The 21205-nt window shown below is 38.4% G+C and overlaps 1 protein-coding gene across 1 annotated transcript in view; it reads right to left on the minus strand.

Moving 5' to 3' along the window:
* Nucleotides 1-21205, minus strand: part of XRCC4 (X-ray repair cross complementing 4) — a 287206-nt gene that overhangs the window by 240976 nt on the left and 25025 nt on the right. Inside the window, exons 2-3 of the mRNA XM_006143484.3 lie at nucleotides 20342-20490; nucleotides 10092-10267 (exon numbers count right to left, since the gene is read on the minus strand). Of these exons, the coding sequence (XP_006143546.1) occupies nucleotides 10092-10267; nucleotides 20342-20480 (315 nt within the window). The 5' untranslated portion in view covers nucleotides 20481-20490. The remainder of the gene's footprint in view (nucleotides 1-10091; nucleotides 10268-20341; nucleotides 20491-21205) is intronic.

Genomic DNA, 21205 nt, shown 5'->3' on the forward strand with positions numbered 1-21205 from the left:
CCAACACCTTAAAGCAATCATATTAACTCAGACTATCTGGATTTTTAAATCAGACAAAACTAACTTCCATGCTTTTTAAGTAGCAGGGAAGACAAAAGGAAAAGAAATAGACACCAACATTGCTATAGTTCTATTAGAGACCCACCCTAGTATTTTTTAATACTTATTTTACATACACACATATGCACACACACATAATTATGTTTAATGTTCCTTCAAACCTTATGGCTTTCCTTCATTAGTAGTTTTTTTTAAAAAAAATATGTAAAAAATTACAATATGTTAGATGATCTGCAATGAACCTATGAAATCACTCTAAAACTTCACAGGTGAGAAAACAGGGTCATGACCAAGTTAATGCTAAATGGTTAGCCCAAGGTTACTATTTTTTTCTAAGTTCATTCTTTTATTCATGAGAAACAGACAGACAGGCATCACAACAGGGTTCCCAAACCATGATGTATCTCCAGGCTCAGTTGGCCTGTATCACTGGATGTATGCATGAGCATGTGGGCCCAGCATGCTCAGGAAGTGTCAAGATGCAAACCTAGGACCTTTTCTAGTTATGTCATGGCTGTGCTACACCTGATCCAGTCCAAGATTATTCTTATCAAGAATAATGAAGTACTTTGCTGTGACTCAAAAATGAAATACTTTTCTGAATAAATAAGCAAGATATAAAGGCAAAGTAGGAAGAATATAGTATTTGTTAAGATTCACTGTGAGCACAACAAAGCATATATTGCAAATCCCTGAAAGGTATAGAGAAAACAGTCACAATACATAAATAATCTCCTGAGTGACAGCACTTATGGTAAAATGAGGAGCTCCACATTTTGGCACTGGAGTGCACTTTTAGTCAGAACAATCTACTCTTACCTAAAGAGCAGTGGGGCAGGAAGGATCACAGAGTTTTATACTGTAGAGAATAAAAATAATATCCAGCTAGCAACTTAACATTTATTTCTATGGGAATTAAGCTTAAAAATATATAAACTACCTATAAAAGAAAACCCAATTAAAACATAACATTTTGGTAGCTATTAGTCCAAAAGCAGCAAATCCGTGAAAACTGTACTCCACCACCAAAAGTGATAAATAGGGACAAATAAATTATACATTTAAAATATTTCATTGCAATGGAAATTGACAATTATTTCATTTAGATAAAATGTAAGATGATACTCTCCAAAAATCAGGTTTCAAGGAATAAAAAAATCAGTGCTTATCATCTTTAAAAAAGACAGAGAGAAAATTTGGGTTTTTAAAATTAAATAATTATTTTCTATTTAACTTCATTTATTTTAATTTGACCAAAGAGGGACAGAGAGAGGAGGAGGAGGGGGAAGAGAGAGAGAGAGAGAGAGAGAGAAAGTGAAAAAGCAAGCTGCCAGGTCTGGGACTCGTACCACAGTCAGTTCTGGGGAAGTTCAGCACCCGTAACCACCTGTCGGTCCTTAGAAAGAAAATTTGTATGGGTGTAAATTCTGGATATTTCCTTTATGACGTGAATATTTAAAATGTTCAAATTGAGCCTGCCCATGCACTTGATGGCCTCTGCTGCTGTCTATCCATGCCATGTACAACTGCTACACAGGCCATCCATGGTGCATGCCACATCATGGCTAAACCCTTATACTCTGCATCTCCAGCTTAGTCCCTCCCCACCTCTGGCTCAGGCCTCAACAACATCTGGACCGGAGGGTAAGTCAGGAGAACATGGCTGCTGAGAGGAAGGCTGATCACCACCATCGCAATAGTGTGCAAGTACCTGGCCTGCGACCACTGCCTATGAGCAATCCTCTCAGAAGATTTAGACAGAACCTTCAGGGAGCAGGAAGGAATTGACAGGACCTTCTAATTTGCATGAATTCTACTTGCAAAAGTAGAGAGAATCCAACCACATGAAGATAGCGAGGCACTGGAAGAATTTGACTTCCCCTACTCTGAGGAGGAGAAAAAAGAAATTCTCCTCTGAAATTCTGAACCCTGAAGCCCCACCATCCCACCATGGATTCCAGCAATCCCACCTACAGACGGAAAAGGAAATTGACATGGTGCTAACATATTAAATTACATAAGAGTAAGAAGTTTCAGGGGAAAAAAATTGGGGGCTAGCAGGGGTATGGAGATTAAGGCAGCAAGATCCCACAAGCAGCAGGATTCCTCATAGTCAACTATGCTCTTAGAGTCCAGAACTTGAAGGCTTGAAAAGCAAGCATACCAGGGACCAGCAGATGGCATAATGGCTATGTCGCTGGACTCCCATGTAGTCAACTGCAGTTTGAGTCCCAGACCCGGTGACTTAAACTAACACTGGGCGCGTGTGCATGCATGCCCTAGATCCCTAAAGGAGAATGGAGGAAAAGGGATTGCAGCGTGGCCATCCCCCCAAGGGGTGATTTCTCGCGTTCTGTCTCTCTGTCTCTCTCTGTCTTTCTGGCGAGTGCACATGCCACATAGCAAAAAGTTCCCCCCACCCTCCCCCTGAAAAAAGAATAGCATACAAGAGGTATAGGCATACATGCCCAAAAAGGGGAATAGAGAACGGACTACAGCATGGCCATTCTTCTTGTGGGTTGTAGGGAGTCGGGTGTGTGTGTGTGCTTTCTTTCTTTCTCTCTCTCTCTCTCTGTCTCTCTCTCCTGTGAGTGCACGTGCCATATAGCAAAACTGGAAAAAAATAATTGGACCTCTCACTCAACCCACATCCGAAGCTAGCAGGAGAGCTATACTATCTTCCAAGGTGTGGAATAGAGTTAGTTCATTAAAAAAAAGATAAAAAAAAATACTTACACATAAAACTACCATATAACACTGTAATCCCACTCCTTGGAATTTACCCAAAGGACAGAAAAACTGTTGGAAAGACACTTGCACATTCATGTTAATTACAGTATCATTCTTAATTGCTAAGACATGTAATCAATCAATGTGTATAAAACCTGAAAACTGAATTGAAAAAAAGGCAGTACATAAATATTATGGAATACTACTCAGCCATAAAGTCAATGACCCTGTCATTTGACAAAGTGGGTGAATATAGGAGATTTAATGCTAAGTGAAATGAGAAAGAATAACATTGTATATCTCCACTCAACATAGACCAAACGTCTGCACTTTATGGCAGATATTGAAAGATTCAATGAGGACAATTGTAAACACCAGAAACTGTATATGAAAGGAGTGGATAGTAGGGTGTAGACAGCAGTTGCTGGGGGTAAAAAACATTTAACAGACACAAGAATGTAAAGTCTTCTGTTGGAAAAAATATATATGGTAATATCTTTGATTGTCAGCACTGCATGCATGCTTCAATAAACCATATTGTATATGTTTAAATGTACAATTATATGTCAATAAGAAATTATTTTTTAAAACTCCTGACTCTGCAATGTTCAAATTGTTCAATAACCATAAATACACACAGTTAAATACGTACACTATCTTCAGTTCATGTCAACAAATACCTAAAAATCTTGACTCTCAAGTGAGTCTGGTGGTAAGTATGCTTAGAACTCACAGAATATTCTTTGTCATGGAGGAGTAACCTTGTGTAGTGAAATAACAAGATTTATTATGACTTTCTAAATTCAATCTAGTTTCATTCTTCTTACTGCCAGAAGATAAATTTACAAGATATTGTTGCTCTAAAATCAGTTTGCAGAAGCTGGCCCTGATTACTAGAAGGTTCCCATAGTTTGGCCAAATGAACTTGTGATTTTTCAGCTACATTCATAAAGCTGAGCACAGTACTGAATATTTTATCTCAGTGAAATATCCCAAAATATCTCCCAAGTAAGCAAAGCCATGAATAAACTCCTACTTATTAAATTGTTCTGAAAGCATCATTTCTTTTCACATAAACAAACAAATTAATTAATAAATAAGACAACAGCTACCTAAACTACAATATAATGCTTTATGGTGTATTCTTTAGGGAACCAACACACTTCTACATTACTAAGAATCTTATGCTGTTTCCACTTCTTAAGAAAATCTATTGAGGGACCAGCAGTTAGCGTAATGGCTATGTCGCTGTACTCCCACGTAGTCGACCGCAGTTCGAGTCCCGGACCCGGTGGCTTAAGCTCACGCCGGGCGCATGTGCGTGCGTGCCCAAGATCCCAAGAGGAGAATGGAGGAGAAGGGATTGCAGCGTGGCCATCCCCCCTGGGGGGTGATTTCCTGCTTTCTATCTCTCTGTCTCTCTCTGTGGGGAAGAGAGAGAGAGAGAGAGAGAGAGAAAGTGAAAAAGCAAGCTGCCAGGTCTGGGACTCGTACCACAGTCAGTTCTGGGGAAGTTCAGCACCCGTAACCACCTGTCGGTCCTTAGAAAGAAAATTTGTATGGGTGTAAATTCTGGATATTTCCTTTATGACGTGAATATTTAAAATGTTCAAATTGAGCCTGCCCATGCACTTGATGGCCTCTGCTGCTGTCTATCCATGCCATGTACAACTGCTACACAGGCCATCCATGGTGCATGCCACATCATGGCTAAACCCTTATACTCTGCATCTCCAGCTTAGTCCCTCCCCACCTCTGGCTCAGGCCTCAACAACATCTGGACCGGAGGGTAAGTCAGGAGAACATGGCTGCTGAGAGGAAGGCTGATCACCACCATCGCAATAGTGTGCAAGTACCTGGCCTGCGACCACTGCCTATGAGCAATCCTCTCAGAAGATTTAGACAGAACCTTCAGGGAGCAGGAAGGAATTGACAGGACCTTCTAATTTGCATGAATTCTACTTGCAAAAGTAGAGAGAATCCAACCACATGAAGATAGCGAGGCACTGGAAGAATTTGACTTCCCCTACTCTGAGGAGGAGAAAAAAGAAATTCTCCTCTGAAATTCTGAACCCTGAAGCCCCACCATCCCACCATGGATTCCAGCAATCCCACCTACAGACGGAAAAGGAAATTGACATGGTGCTAACATATTAAATTACATAAGAGTAAGAAGTTTCAGGGGAAAAAAATTGGGGGCTAGCAGGGGTATGGAGATTAAGGCAGCAAGATCCCACAAGCAGCAGGATTCCTCATAGTCAACTATGCTCTTAGAGTCCAGAACTTGAAGGCTTGAAAAGCAAGCATACCAGGGACCAGCAGATGGCATAATGGCTATGTCGCTGGACTCCCATGTAGTCAACTGCAGTTTGAGTCCCAGACCCGGTGACTTAAACTAACACTGGGCGCGTGTGCATGCATGCCCTAGATCCCTAAAGGAGAATGGAGGAAAAGGGATTGCAGCGTGGCCATCCCCCCAAGGGGTGATTTCTCGCGTTCTGTCTCTCTGTCTCTCTCTGTCTTTCTGGCGAGTGCACATGCCACATAGCAAAAAGTTCCCCCCACCCTCCCCCTGAAAAAAGAATAGCATACAAGAGGTATAGGCATACATGCCCAAAAAGGGGAATAGAGAACGGACTACAGCATGGCCATTCTTCTTGTGGGTTGTAGGGAGTCGGGTGTGTGTGTGTGCTTTCTTTCTTTCTCTCTCTCTCTCTCTGTCTCTCTCTCCTGTGAGTGCACGTGCCATATAGCAAAACTGGAAAAAAATAATTGGACCTCTCACTCAACCCACATCCGAAGCTAGCAGGAGAGCTATACTATCTTCCAAGGTGTGGAATAGAGTTAGTTCATTAAAAAAAAGATAAAAAAAAATACTTACACATAAAACTACCATATAACACTGTAATCCCACTCCTTGGAATTTACCCAAAGGACAGAAAAACTGTTGGAAAGACACTTGCACATTCATGTTAATTACAGTATCATTCTTAATTGCTAAGACATGTAATCAATCAATGTGTATAAAACCTGAAAACTGAATTGAAAAAAAGGCAGTACATAAATATTATGGAATACTACTCAGCCATAAAGTCAATGACCCTGTCATTTGACAAAGTGGGTGAATATAGGAGATTTAATGCTAAGTGAAATGAGAAAGAATAACATTGTATATCTCCACTCAACATAGACCAAACGTCTGCACTTTATGGCAGATATTGAAAGATTCAATGATATAATAACATGGAGGACAAGTGTAAACACCAGAAACTGTATATGAAAGGAGTGGATAGTAGGGTGTAGACAGCAGTTGCTGGGGGTAAAAAACATTTAACAGACACAAGAATGTAAAGTCTTCTGTTGGAAAAAATATATATGGTAATATCTTTGATTGTCAGCACTGCATGCATGCTTCAATAAACCATATTGTATATGTTTAAATGTACAATTATATGTCAATAAGAAATTATTTTTTAAAACTCCTGACTCTGCAATGTTCAAATTGTTCAATAACCATAAATACACACAGTTAAATACGTACACTATCTTCAGTTCATGTCAACAAATACCTAAAAATCTTGACTCTCAAGTGAGTCTGGTGGTAAGTATGCTTAGAACTCACAGAATATTCTTTGTCATGGAGGAGTAACCTTGTGTAGTGAAATAACAAGATTTATTATGACTTTCTAAATTCAATCTAGTTTCATTCTTCTTACTGCCAGAAGATAAATTTACAAGATATTGTTGCTCTAAAATCAGTTTGCAGAAGCTGGCCCTGATTACTAGAAGGTTCCCATAGTTTGGCCAAATGAACTTGTGATTTTTCAGCTACATTCATAAAGCTGAGCACAGTACTGAATATTTTATCTCAGTTAAATATCCCAAAATATCTCCCAAGTAAGCAAAGCCATGAATAAACTCCTACTTATTAAATTGTTCTGAAAGCATCATTTCTTTTCACATAAACAAACAAATTAATTAATAAATAAGACAACAGCTACCTAAACTACAATATAATGCTTTATGGTGTATTCTTTAGGGAACCAACACACTTCTACATTACTAAGAATCTTATGCTGTTTCCACTTCTTAAGAAAATCTATTGAGGGACCAGCAGTTAGCGTAATGGCTATGTCGCTGTACTCCCACGTAGTCGACCGCAGTTCGAGTCCCGGACCCGGTGGCTTAAGCTCACGCCGGGCGCATGTGCGTGCGTGCCCAAGATCCCAAGAGGAGAATGGAGGAGAAGGGATTGCAGCGTGGCCATCCCCCCTGGGGGGTGATTTCCTGCTTTCTATCTCTCTGTCTCTCTCTGTCTGTCTGGCGAGCGCACGCGCCCTATAGCAAAAACATCCTCTCCAAAAAAAAAAAAAAAAAGAAAGAAAATCTATTGAGGGACCAGCAGTTAGCGTAATAGCTATGTCACTGGACTCCCACGTAGTTGACTGCGGTTCGAGTCCCAGACCCAGTGGCTTAAACTCATGCCAGGCGCATGTGCGTGCGTGCCCAAGATCCCCAGAGAAGGGACTGTGGCCATCCCCCCTGGGGGGTGATTTTTCGCTTTCTGTTTCTCTGTCTCTCTGTCCGTCTGGCGAGCGCGTGCGCCCTATAGCAAAAACCTCTCCGGGAAAAAAAAAAGAAAATCTATTGAAAAAGTAGTAATTTAAAGCTTTGTCTTTGGTAAAGTTTCATTTCAGGTTTGTAAGCAAGAAATTTTTCAGGATTATGGACACAATCTTTGATGCCAATACATGCCAAGCCAGTTATAAAAGACATGAGTCATGAGGATTTGGAGTTCTTTCTTCACTGAAGCAACAAAACCAGATGTATTGCCAATCCATGGCTAACACTCATCCATGTTGACTATACCAAGCATTCCCTTCCCCCTTTCATAATGTTGAAGATACCAACAGCCTTTCAGTTTTCCAAAAGGTACTTCATTTACATGAATTTGTTATGTATCAGTGTATAGAGATGAAAACCAGAAACTGGACCACATGAAATAATGCTATTTATTACATATAAATGCTTGCTGAATGGGAAATGGTATGACTACTGATTTAATAATGATCTTCTGCAAAATATTAAAAGAAACACTGGAAATTTATGTAGTATCATCTGATTCAGTTTGAGCTAGAAAGAACACTTATGAAAAATAACAAAATTTTAGTAGCCAGTTCAAAACTTCTTACTTCTCCTCTTTTAAATTTGCATTTAAAGAAACTCGGTTTATTGAAGATTTATATAAATTAATAACTAGTAAGAAAAAGTATGCATCTTCTTTTTTTTTGGGGGGGGGAGAGGTTTTTTTTTGCTATAGGGCACATGAGCTCGCCAGACAGACAGAGAGAGACAGAGAGACAGAAAGCGAGAAATCACCCCCCAGAGGGGATGGTCACGCCACAATCCCTTCTCCTCCATTCTCCTCTCGGGATCTTGGGCACGCACGCACACATGCCTGGCTTGAGTTTTAAGCCACTGGGTCCGGGACGCGAACCGCGGTCGACTACGTGGGAGTCCAGTGACATAGCCATTATGCTAACTGCTGGTTCCCAAAGTATGTATCTTCTAAAAAGAAATTACTAATGCCAGTCTCTCTGAATTGTTCTCTGTATGATAATACATATTTTAAATAATAATTTTCAGAGAATTGGTGCACTAGTAATGCAACTGAACCTGCATGGGAAAGGTCTTGATTCACATGCTGGGAGCTCCCTGAATGCACTGGACATGTGCATCTTCATAGTTCAGGCTGAGACTGAGGGTGGGTCACAGTGTGAGACCCTTCCGGGGATGCTCTCTCTCTCTCTTTCATGGAAAAAAATAAATGAATACAATTTTTAGAAATCATTCCACTTATTTCTTCAAATATTTTTCTAGTGTTGAAATTCCTTAATCATTCTACATTAAAAAAGTTGTTTCAAAAGAATTTTTAAAACTCATTTGAGTTCTAAAACAAATTCTCAATAACTGTTGTACACTTAATGTAGTAAAGGTTTCCTTCTATTTCTTATACTGTAAATCTCATATCTGACAGAAAAATCACTGGCAAAAAACAAATTCATTATCTAACCAACTTAGGTAAATCATACAGATATTAAATGTGAGACTTTTAATAAATAAGCCACCCGCTTTCATTTGAATTGATGCAGAAACTGAGCAGGATGAGTGGGGGGTACTCTTGTTGGTAAAGCATGCAAGCTTGGAAAGTTTGGCTGGAAGTTATTTCTTTATATTTTAATATTTCTAAGCCTGAAGAATAAATGAACTATCATTAAATCCAAGGTATATGTCATACTTCACAACTATTATTATTTTATAATTTCAAATACATTCTAATAAGGCATCACAAGTCAAAATTATTTAATATTCTAAATACATTGCTTTCTCTCTCTTTTTTTTTTTGGAGAGGTTTTTGCTATAGGGCATGTGCGCTCGCCAGACAGAGAGACAGAGAGACAGAAAGCAAGAAATCACCCCCTAGGGGGGGATGGCCACACCGCAATCCCTTCTCCATTCTCCTCTTGGGATCTTGGGCACATACGCACAAGCACCCGGCTTGAGTTTAAGCTATTGGGTCCAGGACACGAACCGTGATCAACTACATGGGAGTCCAGCGACATAGCCATTACACTAACTGCTGGTCCCCATTGTTTTCTCTTTTTTTTTGGAGGTTTTTTGTTTTTTGGGCTTTTTTTTTTTTTTTTTTTGCTATAGGGCACGTGAGCTCAGTAGAAAGAGAGAGAGCTACAAGGAGACAGAAAGCAAGAAATCATCCCCCAGGGGGTATGGCCATGTCACAGTCCCTTCTCCACTCTCCTTCCAGGATCTTGGGCACACATACATACATGCCCGGCATGACTTTAAGCCACCAGGTCCAGGACTCAAATCTCAGTCGCCTACATGGGAGTCCAGCGACATAGCCATTATGCCAACTGCTGGTCCCTGTTTTCTTTCTTAAAATAAATTTCCTCAAACTCACTTCAATAAGACCTTGTGACAATGTCCTAAAACACGTGATCTTGCTTTCCAAACCATGAGTGTAATTAACTCTATAACACTTTAAAAATTTGTTACAGCATTAAAAATTACATATATTTTCAAATAATTATTTTTACAACTCATTAATATAAAGTATTTAACTACTTTAAAGCATTGTTTCAACATGGAAACCAAGTTGTTTTAAAGCTTTTATTTCCAAATTGTTCTGGGAATATGCTATTTATCTACATATTAAACATAATTGTTCAATAAGTTTCTGACATTTTACCACTTATAACATTATGGAAAGTTTTACTTACTGAAACATCTTTCAGGTTTTTCTCGAAGGAGAAGTGACAAGACTCTTTAGAAAAATTAAAGTTGTATGCATCAGCTGGCCCTGTTTCTGACACCAACGCTTTTCTCAGCTCATCAACATATTTCTCTTTTTCCATTGCCATGTCATCAGCTTCTTGGGAAATCTCTGATTCGGAAACTACAGGAAACATTAACAAAAGTTTTGAAGTGAAAAATAAATTTCAGAACTTGAGAAAATATTTGTTTACCTGTTTTTACTAATTTTTCACAAGTAACAGAAACTTAAACAAAAAGTAAAGTTAATCCTTATACCACACATTTTTAAATGATTATGTTTTCGGGGCCAGCAAGTGGCATAGTTAAGGTTAAGGTGCTGGATTCCGACATGGCTGACCACGGTTCAAGTCTTGGACCCAGTGGCTTGAAAACAATGCCGGGGACGTATGCATGGGTGCCCAAAATCCCAGGAGGAGAATGAAGAAGGGACTGTGGTGTGACCATTCCCCCAGGGAGTGATTTCTCACCTTCCCTCTCTGTCTCTCTACAGCTAGCATACACATCCAATGGCAAAAAATAAATAAATAAAATTATACTATTTAAGTCAACTAGCAGTATATGAAAAATGGGCTTATTTAATGTAAATTCTCATAAGAAAAGTATCTGACGTCCAGCATTCTTTCTGTCCTCAGGTGAAATGAATGCATTATAAACTGCTGCAGAAACTATTTTGTGTACCTACTCTTAGTCCATACATACTGACTTTTATAATGAATTAGTTCAGTGACAAGATCTTTCTTCTTTGCCCCAATTATAAAAGAAATTCAATAGTCTATTTCTCATATACTCAAATTAAAGTGTAACTCATTCTTCTCATCTTATGTGCCAAAAATAGAAAATGTAGATGAACGAAGAAAATGAAGGAAAAAGTAAACAAATTTATTGACGGTCTCTACTGCACACACTATACTACCAATCTACCTCCCAATTCTCTCCTCTAAGTATCATTAAATTGAAGTTTTACCAGTCTATTGAGATTTTTACTTCAAATGGTTATATTTTGAATTTATTGAAATTGATACTCTTTGTGTTCCTTTTTCATAGCATACTATTCTTACCTTCTTTTAAATATTAAATGTTCTAAATATATCTAACATCTCTTTCAGATTGATCTTCATATATAGGTTTCTGGAATATTAATTCTGTTTCTTATACCTTCTCTCGCATCTGTTCACACATTCTTATTCTGCTTTTTGTCCTTTCATTCCTCGTAAAGTTTTAGCATGGCTCTCCTCTAGCCAGAGTGCCAAGTATGCTGGGAAGTATAAGTGGTATTAAAGGAAGGTGGTCGGTTTGCTCTGTTTTCTTGCACCAGTTCGGAACCAGTTTTGAAAGTTTACTTTTGGGGGAGTCAGCAGGTGGTGTGGTGGTTAAGGGCACTGGACTCCCACATGGCCGACCGCAGTTCAAGTCCTGGACCTGGTGGCTTACTCTCGCTTTCTCTCTCTCTCTTACTGTCTCTCTCTGGTCAAATTAAAATAAATAAATAAAGTTAAATAAAATAGTTCTTTAAGAAAAGGAAAGTTTTTTAAACTTGGTTCTTATGTATAAAACAGAATTCAATTTTACGTCCCCCTGATTCATATATAATAAGAATTCATAGAATTCTGATTTTTGTGACTTTTATTTATTCATAATCCTAGGGTTAATCTAATTTTATGCTGCATCTCCAAGCCAGAGAGTAGTTTGTTTGTTTGTTTTAAGATGATTTCATTAGCAAGATAGATCTTTCTTTACATTGAGAGCTCAGCTTCAATTCCTTAAGAGGTCTACAGCCTCAACAATCCACCCCACTCAGGCATTACACATGGTCATATTTCTACTATAGCTATCCCATGTAATCTTCTGTTCCCATCAACCACCTTGGTTTTCAAATATTCTTCATACATAGTATCAGAAGATTTTCCTCTCCTACATTAAAAAGTAAGGATGGGGGACCAGCAGTTAGCATAATGACTATGTCGCTGGACTCCCATGTAGTCGACCCCGGTTCGCGTCCCAGACCTGGTGACTTAAAAAAAACTCACGCTAGGCGTGTGTGCGTGTGTGCCCAAGATGCCAAGAGGAGAACGGAGGAGAAGGGATTGTGGAGTGGCCATCCTCCCTGGGGGGTGATTTCTCACTTTCTGTCTCTCTGTCTCCCTCTCTGTCTGTCTGGCAAGCGCATGCGCCCTACAGCAAAAACCTCTCAAAAAAAAAAAAAGAAAAGAAAAAAAGTAAGGATGGAAAAATCAGGTTTGAGGCCCTAAAAGAACATCTGTAGTCCCAATTCCTGGGGAGGCTGAGGTAGAAGAATCATGACAGCGATAACCTGTCTAAATAACAAATAAATAAAATTGTAATGCATCTACTTATCTGTTTGCTTTAAAATTATGAAATTTAATATAACATTTGTTTGGAATGTGTTTGTGGCCTCTGTCAACTCAGGCTATCACAATGATGAAAGATCCATATGGTTCTATATTCTTACATTTATAGATTACATTTATCTATTTTATTTTCATTTTGCAAAAGAGAAAATTGAAGCTCAGAGATTTCAAAACAGTCTAGGGCTATGGAATAGGTAAGTGGTACAGTTGGAATTCATATTTACGTCGCTCTGGCTGTTTTGCTTTTGTGGAAAGGCAGAAACAAGGGATGCTGAATGTTATTTCCTTCCATGATTTAGAAAAACATATGAGTATAAAATATTACAGAAAACAAAGAAATCTTGATTTTTAAAAATCCCCCTTTTTTAAAAAATAAACTGCAATCTATATGCTATCAAGTTATAGAAGTCACATGCAAGGCAATGTAAAGGGGAGTCTTAGAATATATCCATATATGGGGCCAGCAGGTGGTGTAGTGATTAAGGCACTAGATCCCACATGGCAAACCATGGTTCAAGTCTTGGACCTGGCAGCTTGCTTTCTCACTTTCCTTTTCTCCCTGGTGAGCACATGTGTCCTACAGCAAATTTAAAAACCAATAATAATAATAAATAAAGTTAAGGAAATAGTTCTTTTAAAAAAGAATATAACCGTGTGTTTTATACAATAAGTCAGGTTTTTTGTTTTTTCATGAGAGTGAAAGAAAAAGAGAAAGACAAGCACCCTCAACAGGGTCCACGCCTTGATACCCCCCAGTCTGTCAGGATCACAGGCATGCTGCCCAGCATGCACAGGTTGACCAGTGAACCAACGCCTCGATCTTCCATATGGATGCAGCATTGCTGAGCAGTGTATTACCAATGCACCACCTAGCCAGTCCTGAATATTTCTAAAATTGCAATGTGATTATCACATTTCACAGTCTTTATGCAGAGTTTAAAAAAAAATTCTATGCCTATGTGATTTTACAGCTTCTAAAATATTTTCACATATTATTAAGCAGCTGCATACCTGATAATGATTATTAAATCTATTGATCATTCCAAAACCCTATTTGCTCTTCTGAAAAATATGGGGAAAATGTTTCCCATTTGACAAACAATTTCATATTTAGTGTTTGGGTTATTTTTAAAAGTTATTAATGGGAACCAGCAGTTAGCGTAATGGCTATGTCGCTGGACTCCCATGTAGTCAACCGCGGTTCACGTCCCGGACCCAGTGGCTTAAAACTCACGCCAGGCACATGTGCGTGCGTGCCCAAGATCCCGAGAAGAGAATGGAGGAGAAGGGATTGCGGCGTGACCATCCCCCCTAGGGGGTGATTTCTCGCTTTCTGTCTCTGTCTCTGTCTGTCTGGCGAGCGCACATGCCCTATAGCGAAAAACCTCTCAAAAAAAAAAAAAAAAAAGTTACTAATACCCAGGGATAATAGTAATTTCAAAGGGCCAGCAAGTGGTATGGTGGCTAAAACACTGGATCCCATGTGGCTGAGAGTATGATTCGAGTTCCATACTCAGCAGCTTTAAAAAACACACCAGTCATGCCAGGCACGGTGGCATGTGCCTGTAATCCCCGTTGCCCGTTGCCGGGAGGCTGAGGCAGGAGGACCTCTTGAGTCCAGGAGTTCTGGGCTGTAGTGTGCTATGCTGATTGGGTTTCTGCACTAAGTTCAGCATCAATGTGGCGACCTCCTGGAAGCGGAGACCAACAGGTTGCCTGAGAAGGGGTGAACTGGTCCAGGTTGGAAACAGAGCGGGGTCAAAACTCCCGTGCTGATCAATAAAAACACACCAGGTACAATTGTATTCATGCCTAAGATGCCAGGAGGAAAGAAGAGGAGAGGACTACAGCATGGCCATCCCTCCTAGGGAGCGATTTCTCACTCTCCCTCTCTCTGGCAAACCCATATGCCCTATAGCAAATATCTAAAAAATAATAATTATTATTATTTCCCAGAGAAATAGGAAATATATCCATAGAAGCCATGTTTAATGAAGCTATAGAAGAACAAAAGAAAAACAGAGGGCATCTATTGATAATATGTCTAGTTAAAACTATTCTAAATTTTATTAAAACAAAAATATATCTACCTGAAAATACTTAGCAGAAGTATTTTATTCATTCAGGGGTCCAAATGGTAACTCAGCAGTAAAACATGACACTCTGTGAAGATGACCCAAATGGAAAAGTTCTGGGTGAACACCAAGCGATCTCGCTGAATACACAGGCTGCGTGCAATGCCTATTATCTGGGGTAGGCTGAGACTGGTGGATCACAAGTCAAGACATTTTGGGAAGTGCCCCCCAACTCTCTTTCTCTCTTTTTTCTCTTTCAGAACGAACTTACAAATTAATTTAGTCCTTCCTACATACATTCAAAAAATATTTAATGAGCATGATTATGTGCCAAGCATTTTTCTAGGTACCAGGGACATAACAGTTTAACACACAGACAGAAATGCCAGCCTGTGGCTCTCACGTTCAAGTGCTGACATCTTAAACATTTTAGGCATACTTTCAGCTATCATCTTAGATAGCCTCTTATGTTCCTTCCCCTATGAATCATTATGCTGATTATTAGGGAATACTTCACTTTTGAGAGCCAAAATACACAAACGTAGAAATTAACCATTTGTATTACCCATTTAAAAACTATGTAAGAGGGAACCAGCAGTTAGCGTAATGGCTATGTCGCTGGACTCCCACGTAGTCGACCGCGGTTCGTGTCCCGGACCCGGTGGCTTAAAACTCACGCCGGGCACGTGTGCGTGCGTGCCCAAGATCCCGAGAGGAGAATGGAGGAGAAGGGATTGCGGCGTGACCATCCCCCGTAGGGGGTGATTTCTCGCTTTCTGTCTCTATGTCTCTCTCTGTCTGTCTGGCGAGCGCATGCACCCTATAGCGAAAAACCTCTCAAAAAAAAAATAAATAAAAACTATGTAAGAAAAGTATTAGTTGACAAACTTTTATGAAAGTGAAAATCTGACTGCCTGTTTAGAGCTTCAATGTTGGAAAACAACTTGGTCACTAGTTTTGAACTTTATACTAAGAAAATCTGGATGCACAGCTACAGAATTCAGTACTCTAAAACTTCAGTGAACAGGAATAAAAACAATGGAAATAAAATTCATCAGGGATACAAGCAAACCACACAGGCATAAAAGGTTGGCAAGTCGGGGACAGGAGGTGGACTAGTGGTTAAGGCTCAACTTCCACAAGGGTGACCAGTTTGAGTCCCAGACATGACAGCTTGAAGGTCACACCAAGTGCATGTGTTGTGCATGCCCAAAATCCCAGGAGAAGAGATTGTGGTGTGGCCACCCTCCTGGGTGATAATTTCTCACTTGACCTCTTTCTATCTCTATCTCTCTGTTAAGCACACACACTCCATGGAAAAAAAAAAAAAAAAGGTTAGCAAGTCAACAGGACCAAAACACCAGAAAGTATTCTCAGACTGCTCAGAATCAAATATCAATTTAACACTGTTTTTAGGTAAATAAAATGTAAATGAAAAAACAAAATGAAACAAAAAATGATTCTATCCTTCAGAAGCCCATGTATAACTAAAAGACTGTACATTCGAGGCTTGTGTGGGCACTCATAAGACACACAACTTTATCATTCCATTGGGAATCCTGATGATAATCCATCATAAGTCCACTTCACTACTTATTTAATAAAAATCCTTTTTCTACTGAGTTCTGCTACATTATTTCTATAGAGGATACCAAATATCTATGTATATATAGATAAATATCTATGAAAGTATATCTAAATGTTAGATAACCTAAGCATTTCTAATTATTAATATTAAATAAAAATACTTTCATTCTGATAAGGAATAAGGTTTAACTTACTCTTCAATAAACTGCATACTACTCTTGAGACGAGGGATACAAGTTCCTTACTGTGCACAGCAAATTCTTTCACAAGTCACATAATAGCCATCGATCATAAACCCACTTTGTGACATAATCCTGTATTTTAACCCTCTATAATATTATAGTGATGATAGACCACATGATAATTAAATCCCCCAAACATTCATTAGATAAAACATTGTTAATGGAAAAGAAATCAGTGAGTTTAGTGTGTGGGAGATTAAAAGAAACCCCACATCCTTTTAATTTCACTCAAATGAAAAGAGAAAAAAATGATGTAAATTGAAGGTTGCAGCAATCCAAAAGTTTAACAAAAAAACAGGATGAGGTATAGGAAGGAAATTCATTTTCATGTTTCAATTATTTAATTGTTTCAATGTTCTTAATTATGTTATTGTCTATCTGTAAAGTGCCAAATTACATTTATGTAATAAACCTTAACTAAACATGGAAACGATGTTTATTATTTGGTTTCAAAGAGTGTACCTGCAATTTAAATAGGAAAATATAAATGAATTATGAAAGGCATAAAACATATTACAAGACTTAAAACTTTATTAGATATCTTCAAGAATAAAATGGCCATACATACACTATAAACTTTTCTGTTTGACAGTTTATTCAGTGCAAGAAGTCAAAATGTTAAAAACCTTCCAGAGAACATAGAAATATGTTACTATGTCTTTATCATACTAAATTCGATTAACTTAAAAATATGATCATACTGCATTGAAGATCAATGTCAACAATAAGTATAAATACAGTTCTCATTCAAAAATATGTTCTAAAATGAGCAGTTCATTTACTCTTTTCCCTAACTACTTTTATACATGTGAGTCTTCTTTTCGTTCTTTCAATCAAATAATATTCGTTGAGCATGTCCAAGTACTCATCTAGATACTTTATAGTTAGTGGCTGACCAATGAGATGTGCCCCTGCCCTCAATTATCTGGCCTAGTGAATTAGTATTTATATTAATAATGTTAACTTAAACTTCTGGTTAAATTAAGAGTTAAGAGTTATTCACAGTGTCATTGATTCTCCCCAATGCTTACAGATAAAAAATTTCAAATAATATATTATTATTCTTTGCCTTGGTTAAGTAACGTTTACTGGCTAGATTAGAATTTAATCTCTTCGTTGATAATAAGGCTCTTAAAGCACCTCAAGCCATAACTTCTCATTATAAAGGCTATGCGTCTGCCAATTAGAAATACCAGTTAAAAATACAATATTTTTCTGGGTTTTTTTTTTTTTTTTTGGTTTTGTTTGTTTGTTTTGCTATAGGGAGCTACCAAAGTGACAGAGAGAGGAAAGTGAGAAATAATACCTCAGGGTGGATGGCCACACCACAATCCCTTCTCCATTCTCCTGCCGGGATTTTGGGCACACATACACACACACATGCAGTTTCAAGCTGCCTAGGTAAACCATGTTCAGCCATGTGGAAGTGCACCACCATGCCACCTACTAGCCCCTACAGTAATTCTACATGCAAGAAACCACTTCACCTAGGAACTGCCCCTCTGGCTGTGCTGGAAGTCTTCCCCAGAGGACCAGCATTAACTTATTGCCATTCTCTTAATCCCTATGTACATTTTTCACCCTGAAAACAAGAGTCATTTCATCTAGATGTACCTTTTCCAACATACATAGAGCTAATCTGACAAGTATTTCTCTTCCCCAACACTGCAACCACCAACCAACAAGTGATTTCTCTTACATAGAAATTTACAGCTTAAGTAGTTACTAAAATAATTTTTACAAACATTATCCTTAAAATTTCTTTATTGTAACAATAATCCTTATATAAACATTCCTTGTTCTGTGTCATAAAAGAGAAAAAGCCCTGCAAAGGACAGGTGGTAGTCCAATGGTGCAATTGAACCTGCATGTGAAAGATGCTGTGCTCCCATCCTGGGACCTACTAAGCACGCCAGGCATGTGTATGTGTGTGACCATGACCCAGACCAGCTGAGAACATCAGTGGATGTGGTGGAAGGATCCTATCGGAGCCATCTGTCTGTTTGTTTCTCTCACTCTCTCAGAATAAACTTTTCAAGAGCCCATTAATCCCTTAAATGAATAAATCCTGAAAGTATAAATTCAGTTTTACTGTACTATGTAACAGAATTTATAACATTCAAAAAAGAAACAAAAGTTCACAATTTTAAAGATGACAATAATAATTATATTAGTAACAAATTCTAGAGAACTAATTTAGTTGATAGAAAATACAAATAATATGCAAATTAACAGGAAAATAGTTTTCTGAGAACATTATTCACAACATAGCTCTAGATAAAACTGTTGCATAATTATCAAAAAGTTTATATCTTTCAATCAAATATTTTAGAAGATAATTAAAATTTTACCATGTAAAATATAATTTTAAATTTTTTCCCTTTATATCTGTCATGTTCCATGACTGGAGGGTCATTAGCATTTTTAAGAGATTGTCACCAGGGACTAGCTGATGGCATAATGGTTACGTTGCTGGACTCCCACACAGTTGACTGCAGTTGGAGTCCTGGACCCATGTGGCTTAAAACTCATGCTGGGCACACATGTGTGCATGTCCAAAATCCCGAGAATGGAGAAGAAATTACAGCGTGTCCATCCCCGGGGTGTGTGTGTGTGTGTGTGTGTGTGTGATATCTCACTCTTAGGCAAGCACATGTACCTGATAGTAAAAATCTCTTTATTAAAAAAAAAAGGGGGGGACCAGCAGTTAGCATAATGGCTATGTCGCTGGACTCCCACGTAGTCGACCGCGGTTCACCTGGACCCGGTGGCTTAAACTCACGCCGGGCGCATGTGCGTATGTGCCCAAGATCCCAAGAGGAGAATGGAGGAGAAGGGATTGTGGCGTGGCCATCCCCCCTGGGGGGTGATTTCTCGCTTCCTGTCTCTCTGTCTCTCTCTCTGCCTGGCGAGCACACACGCTCTATAGCAAAAATCTCTCAAAAAAAAAGATCATCACCCAAGATTTAAAAAGTCAAAAGTATATTTCATAAAATAAAAACTAAAATCCTAGGGACCAGCAGTTGGTGTAATGCGTTATGGCTATGTTGCTAGACTCCCATGTACTTGACATGGTTCGAGTCCCAGACCCAGTGGCTTAAACTCACGCTGGGCACGTATGTGTGAGTGTTCAGAATCCCAAGAGGAGAATGGAGGAGAAGGGACTGCAGCATGGCCATCCCCCCCTGGGGGGTGATTTCTCACTTTCTATCTCTCTGTCTATCTGTCTTTCTGGCAAGCGCACACTCCCTATAGCAAAAACCTGTCCAAAAATGAATAAATAAAACTAAAATCCTATATATAGTTTTGAACCCTGCATTACAAAATTATAGTCTATGATTCTGCCTTGTTTTGCTGAAAATGTAGTAAATGTTCATTGTAAAATAATTTAAATAATATTAAGTATTGTAAAAAAGAAATATAAATGTTAAGTGAAAAGAAAAAGATTGCCATCTCATATCCCCAAGCTCATGCAAACTCCTCCAACCCTCTTGCTCTTTGCCTCCTAATACCTGCCTGTGGTCCCGAGAGCAGATTATATACACACACACACATATACGTGTGTGTGTGTATGTATATGTGTGTGTGTGTGTGTGTGTGTGTGTGTGTGTGTGTGTATATATATATATATAATTTTTTTTAACTACTGTTTATGTTTACCATAAAGAGGTCATTTTACAACATGGAGAAGTCCAAGTACTAAGACTCATATGTTAACCAGAATTGCTGGGACGCAAACTTATTATCTATTAATATACATTATAGAAAGTGCCTTTAGATATTATAAATCTACATAAATGACAATAATAAGTAATGTTAGTCTTACCAACTATCGTGAGAAATATTTCAATGTAAAGTATCACAGAAGACTGAAGAATATACTACTTAATTTTTACTTTTAAAAAATTTCCTGTAAAATTACCTGTCCCAATCCATGCAGACTGACCATCAGTAAGTGTAATAACAAAACCAGATCCTAGTGTTTTCTCCCAAGATACTTGCAGAAAATGAATAATATTGGGTTCAGAAGCAAGGCAGATTCTTCTTACTTTTCTCTCCATTTCTGGTTACCTGTAATGGAAGAATAAAATTAATATTTTTACAAGAAACAGTAAGTATCAAATAATGATGTTTCCTGTACTGGTCTCTTCACTATACACACACGAAGGAAATAAGAGAAAAATTCTCTAAGCGTCAACCACTGAATTCAGTATATCAATATTTATGTTTTAGTCAGTGGAATCACAATTTTTACAGATGAAAAAAGACAAGGCCCATAAATGGCAAATCCAAATAATTTAGCCAAGTAACAGATCCCATCTCCAGCCATGTATTTTTCCTTTTCCTTTTCCTGGGAATCAATAGCTTCTTTCTCTACTACAAAATAAATGGTCACAAGAACCTGTATGAGACCTGGTAGTAATCTCGGGCCTGGATTGTGACTGTAATTACTGTGAGGACAAACTTAACCAACGACCTTAGTCTTTGCCTGGAGAAAGGCCATATGAGAACAAATCACAGACAAAACCTCAGTACCCAACGGTTGGCAGTACCCATCCATGACTTCACTAAGAAATAGACTGTATCCAGCTATCAAAGCCTGAGGTCAATACACTTTTCTTGCATTTCAAAAACTTTATATTGAAGTGTTATACACAGCCAGAAGAGTTTACAAGTCAATGAACTTTAAAACTCCACAAATCCATGTAAGCAGTGCCTAGATCAAGAAGCATACATTAAAACCCGAACTCATTCTTTTTTTTTTCCTCTTTCTTTCTTATTTATT

Source organism: Tupaia chinensis, unplaced genomic scaffold, assembly GCF_000334495.1.
Source record: "Tupaia chinensis unplaced genomic scaffold, TupChi_1.0 Scaffold000099_1, whole genome shotgun sequence".
Taxonomy (NCBI): domain Eukaryota; kingdom Metazoa; phylum Chordata; class Mammalia; order Scandentia; family Tupaiidae; genus Tupaia; species Tupaia belangeri.